General features: G+C 50.6%; 1 protein-coding gene across 2 annotated transcripts; it reads right to left on the bottom strand.

Moving 5' to 3' along the window:
- Positions 1–446: 446 nt before the first annotated feature.
- ELL3 (elongation factor for RNA polymerase II 3) lies at positions 447–5031 on the bottom strand. Of its 2 annotated transcripts, NM_001168967.1 has the most exons (11): positions 4900–5031; positions 4639–4674; positions 4172–4284; positions 3858–4059; positions 3665–3750; positions 3446–3521; positions 2416–2599; positions 2296–2338; positions 2001–2172; positions 1164–1208; positions 971–1081 (listed from the first exon to the last, which is right to left on the bottom strand). In NM_001168967.1, exons 1-11 carry the CDS (start codon positions 5029–5031, stop codon positions 971–973), a joined length of 1200 nt encoding a protein of 399 aa, NP_001162438.1. The 2 variants fall into 2 exon arrangements, with proteins under 2 accessions (XP_021795961.1, NP_001162438.1); XM_021940269.2 differs by lacking the exons at positions 4639–4674; positions 4900–5031 and having other exon boundaries at positions 447–1081; positions 4172–4632.
- Positions 5032–5685: the final 654 nt, after the last annotated feature.

Raw genomic sequence — 5685 nt, 5'->3', positions numbered from 1 at the left:
TTCTTTTGTAACAGTGAGGAACAGAAAGGACTGAAGAGTGATCTTTTGTCCAACTAAACCATTTATCTCCTTTTGTAGGTAAATTCAAATCCTGCCCAGTTATAGTTTTCAGTCACTGGATAATTCGAGGTAGGAGCGCTACTTTAGGTGATCCTAGGAATTCCTATGTTCAGAAAAGAATTTTCTTCCTACTATATAATTACAGTATGTAGCTGTCAATTTTAAGATGAATTTGATAGAGCCTTACAGCAAAGTATGTATCTTGGTCACACACAGAGCTTGGAAAAAGTAAAAGATGTCTAAACCATAATCTTAGAGATTCTAACTCATAACATCTGGGCTGGGGTCCAGGGATCTAATTGTTTAGAGAGCCCCAAAAGTGTCTCAGATGTGAAGGCAGGGTTAAGAACCACCTGCCTTGGAAGATTTAAGGAAAACATATGAACTTGTACAAAGGACACAGAAGCAGTCAGTTTTAATTTTTTAGCCATGTTGGTAAAAAAGTTCATTTTCAGTACATGGGTAACACCCAGGCCCTTTCCTATTATATCTAGGTATGCTACAAGTTATTTTAGCTCTTACCAAAAGTTATTATTACTGTTTCCTTAGGGAGGCTAGTAGACTAAATTCACTTAGTTTGGTTTGTCTAATGTCCTCATTATCTTATCCTGAAGATGATGTCATTTCTCAGGACTTGAAAATGACTTGGCTGAACTAAAGGTAAAAAAGCCAAGCCTCTGTCACTTTTCCTAAACTCCTAGGCATAGCTATGGAGTCTTTGCACAGTGCCCACACCCCAAAAATTAACAATGAAAACCAAACCTCAGGAAGCTAGAGCAACTCTCTACTTGCCACCACGGACTCCAGTGGTCAGCATAAGAAAAGCATATAGTTGCATTCTATTTAGTTTACAGCTGCTTTGTTCCTTCGTGTTTCACTAAGCAGAGGCTCAAGAATTCCCTTGATAACTTCAGCTGCCCCTGTTCTTTTCCTCAAACTCCAGGATGAGACCTTTAATGTGGGACAATTTCTGGTGAAGGTACTCACAGCGACGCTTCTCTTCTCTGTAACCTGGGTACCGCTGCAGAGAAAAAGCATCCATGTCAAAAAGTAAAAATTCTCATTTCTACCTTGCTTGCTTCCATTCCCCGACCTTGTCTTACCTTCCTGAACTTTTTATATTCCTGGACTATCTTGTCTTCCAGCACCTGAAACAGAAAATACTAGCACTGAGTTCAACATTAAGAAATAAAGAGAGGGGTGGCCAGGCACGGTGGCTCACACCTGTAATCCTAGCACTTTGGGTGGCCAAGGTGGGCAGATCATGAGGTCAGGAGATAGAGACCATCCTGGCTAAGACAGTGAAACCCATCTCTACTAAAAAATACAAAAAAATTAGCCAGGCGTGGTGGCAGGCGCCTGTAGTCCCAGCTACTTGGGAGGCTGAGGCAGGAGAATGGCATGAACCCAGGAGGCGTAGCTTGCAGTGAGCCGAGATCGCGCCACTGCACTCCAGCCTGGGCGAAGTGACTCCATCTCAAAAAGAAAAAAGAGAGGGGCCAGGCGCAGTGGCTCACACCTGTAATCCCAGCACTTTGGGAGGCTGAGGTGGGTGGATCACTTGAGATCAGGAGTTCAAGACCAGCCTGGCCAACATGGTGAAATCCTGTCTCTACTAAAAATACAAAAATTAGCTGGGCGTGGTGGCACATACCTATAATCCCAGCTATTCGGAAAGCTGAGGCACGAGAATTGCTTTAGCCTAAGAGGTGGAGGTTACAGTGAGCCAAGACTGTGCCTGAGAGAGCTAGACTGTCTCAAAAAAGAGAAGTAACTTCCCTTCTCATTCTACTGAATGATACAATGATACAGACTAATTTTTCCCTTCAAACAGGTTTCCTTGTCACTGCTTAGTCACTTTATGAACACAGGCATATGGGTGGTTAGCAGGGGGTTAATGGCCAGTAGAGTTGGAAAGCCAGGCTGGGTCCTGTCCTTACCTTATATTCTGGAGTTCCTCGCTGAACTCTTTTAATCTCTGCTCCCAGCTCTATGAACCTTTGGCTTGCAGTCCCAACACGGGCATGCAGGATGCGGTATTCAGCATAATCTGTCTCAAAGTCCTGCTCATAGGCATGTTGCTGTTCTGCACTGCGGATGGCCCTGTATTGCCTGCCAGGAGCAGAGAGCTGTCACCTTCAATTTCATTGCCCCTGAAAAGCCCTCAGCTTCCAGGAAGTATATCTTAATATATGCACAAGGCTTCATGAAATTGGAAAAAGCAAGGGAACTCACAGGAGATAGTCTGGTACATCTTCAGGGCTTGGGGATTCAGAATCTAGGAAGGAATCAAGAAAACACAAGTGATTATAAGTCTTTTCCACTGGCATTTTTACCCTCCTTTCATTAACTCACCTTCTTGAACTGAGGAACTGCATTCTAATCTGGGGTCCATGTCTTCATCCTTATCTTCTTGCTCCCAATCTTCTCCCTCTTGTAAATCCTGATTGGTGAGGCCTTGTAGGGGGCTTGGCGCTAAAGGCAGAGTTCTGAACCTCTTTTCTTCTAGTTCTACAGTGGCCACAGGCACTGAACGTTTCTGTTGAGGAAAATATCTGTGTGACATAAACAGCCAAGAGCTTCCTAAATATGTTCTTTTCTCAAGAATTCCTCCTAGGCTGGGCACAGTGACTCATACCTGTAATCCCAACCATTTCAGAGGCTGAGGTGGGGGAATCGCTTGAACACAAGATTTCAAGACTAGTCTGGGTAACATAGTGAGACCCTATCTCTGCAAAAAAATCAGAAAATGAGCCTGGTGTGGTGGCACACACCACCTGAGGAGGGAGAATCACTTGAGCCCAGGAGTTCAAGGCTGTGGTGAGCTGTGATCATACCACAACACCCTAGCCTGGGTGACAAGAGTGAGACTAAGAAAAAAAAAAGGATGGTTTGAACCCAGGAGTCTCCAGCCTGGGGAACAGAGAGACTTTGTCTCTAAAAAAATTCCTCCTATATAATGAGCTTCCAATTTCTTTTCTTTTTGAGACAGAGTTTCACTCTTGCCCAAGCTAGAGTGCAATGGTGCAATCTCGCTCACTGCAACCTCAGCCTCCCCGGTTCAAGCGATTCTGCCTCAGCCTCCCTGAGTAGCTGGGATTACAGGCATGTGCCACCACCCCGCTAATTTTGTATTTTTAGTAGAGACGGGTTTCTCCATGTTGGTCAGGCTGGCTTGAACTCCCCGACCTCAGGTGGTCCACCTGCCTCAGCCCAAAGTGCTGGGATTACAAGCGTGAGCCACCGGCCTGGCCTGAGCTTCCAATTTCTAAGTTTTCACTTGACTAAAAGTGCTCTTCAAAATAGTCTTTGCCACTGTTTCATTATACCAATGTTACAAAAAAAAAAAAAAAAAGAAAGAAAAGCCCTTGCCATTATAACTTACCTTGTCCAGACGTTTCCGGCTGGCAGAGGAAGGCAGCGCCTGAACAGGTTCTCTGTTTGGAAGATGGGTCTGGTTTCTAGGATATTTTCAGGGAATGGGACAGATGAAGACCAGGGTAGGAGGTGGAACTGGATCTTTTATTACAACATTTAAGAGTGGAGATTAGAAAGGAAGACAATGCCAAAGCTTCCCATGTTAGTCCCACCCCGTCCCAAGTACCTCACTTCCCGCTGTGCCATGTGCTCCCTTGAGGATCCTGGGAGTGACTGTCCTTGGTTGCTTGCCAGTGGATCTGACACTGACACCTGGTGGGGAAAGTGGCAGGAGCACTTGGTTCCCTGGAGTACTGGGATACCTTGGACTTCAGCCTTTGCCCCACCTTATCACAACTCCCTGCAGTTTCTGGCCTCACCTCCTCTAGTGCTATCTGTGGCTGTGATACTACATCTCCTTCAGAATAGTTTCCTGTGTTCTGCCAACTCTCAGGATGTCTGGCATCTTCAGGCAGGTTGTGTCCCTGAACTGATAATGGGGCTGGGATAGAATCCATGGCTGCCCAAATAATGAGGCGCTCCCTGAGTGAGCCCAGGCAGTGGAGGCGGTTAGACCCAGACCTGGAAAGGCGTGGTGGAAAAAAATAGGGGGGTGAGCTCTTAAGCACCTCTCCACATTTCCCTCCCCCACTTTCCACAAACCCTTTCTTGCCTGCTACCTGTTCCCCCTTACCTGACGAAGCGTTGGCACACAAGGTCTAGGCTACCACCAGCGCCCTCCTGGCAACACTGGGACACTATGAAGGAGAAGAGGCAGGACCAGCCAGGGCCTGGGAGCCTCAGATACTGGAGGTGGAAGGAGACGGTAAGCCCCATGAAGTCAGCCCCTCCCCCTCCTGCCGCCGCCACTCCTCCGGGAGCCAGCCTAAGTAAGACTAAGACGGGTCCCACAGGGCTCGTTAGCACACCAGGTGCAGCTGGGCCTGAGTTCCCCAGGAGGCTGAAACAGCACAGTCCCCTCAACCACAGCCCCCTGGGACAACCCCAGCAGCCTCCTCGCCCCATTTGGAGTTCAGTTCTCGGAAATACCTCAGACCGTGACCACTCGCAGCCTCCGGCCCCGATCGCACCTTCCACCTCCAGCCCACGTTTATGCTCCCTCGCCCTAATCTCACTCACACACCCTGAGCTCGCACTTACCCCTCGGTGGCCTTGGAAGGCAATCACCGGCCGTACCTGCGGGGAGAGCGAAGATGTGACCATTGAGCGCAGGTGAAGCGGTATCCCCAGGATCCGGGGTCCGGAGCCCGGGATCACCTGCCTAGCCGGCTTCACTTGGAGAGGTGGGGAGGCCAGAGCTTGCGGATGCCGCTCCCTCTCCCCTGCACCTTCTCCAGGGTCGCCGGCTGAGGCCCAAGGTTCCCAGGGGCAGGGACTAGAGAAGAAGGGGGCCGGCCGTACCTGTTGCCGCTGACACTCTTGCAGCGCCCGCAGCGCAGCGTCGTTGAGCCTGAGCAGTAAGAGGCTGGTCCGGGCAGCTGGCGTGAAACAGAGCCGGCGCTGTCCACTCAGAGGCTCCTGGAGCTCCTCCATGGCGAAGAGTTCGAGTGCAAGCAGCACGGGGGCCACAGGCGAGGGCCACCACCGCCACCTCCTCTGTGCAAGGTTTGGCTGGCACACCCGGTAACCCACGTCTGCCCCACCCTCCGCCCGGAACCCGCCCCCGGCCCCACCTCCGGCGAGCACCACCCTGAGGTTTCCCAGCCGCGTGGGCGGCGCTTCGCTTTCCCGGGCCAACCCCCCGGACCTCGGCGCTCTCTTCTAGGATCTGCGTGAGTCGCTTTGGGCTATAGGAAGAGCTATCCCCATTTCTCGGGAGAAAGAGTCCGCGACCACTGTCTGACCTCTCACCCAGAGTCCCCAGTCCTGCCTCAGTTTCCCCAGCGACCCTGAATTTGGAGTTGCTGTCTCTAAGTGAAAGCTGAAACTGCAACCCTTTGAGGGTTTCAGCCGCAGAGGGGCGGCAGAAAGGGCCTGATTGGTAGGCGGGCTCAGCGGTTCGCGCCCAGTTAGCCCCGAGCGTCGGAGACCAGAGGATGGCTGACCCGAAGGGGCACCCGAGACAGCGCTTGGGCTTTTTCCCGCCCGCCGTTCCACCGCGGATCTGAAACCGGTTTCTAATAGACTGGAGAGGTAATCGGGCCCTGCGGTTGTGGTGGCAGCAGCGAAAGTTGGCTGTCACCGACT

The sequence above is a fragment of the Papio anubis genome, chromosome 7 (assembly GCF_008728515.1).
Source record: "Papio anubis isolate 15944 chromosome 7, Panubis1.0, whole genome shotgun sequence".
Classification (NCBI taxonomy): Eukaryota; Metazoa; Chordata; class Mammalia; order Primates; family Cercopithecidae; genus Papio; species Papio anubis.
The sequence above is the reverse complement of the archived record's forward strand: the minus strand, read 5'-3'. Positions and strand labels throughout refer to the sequence as shown.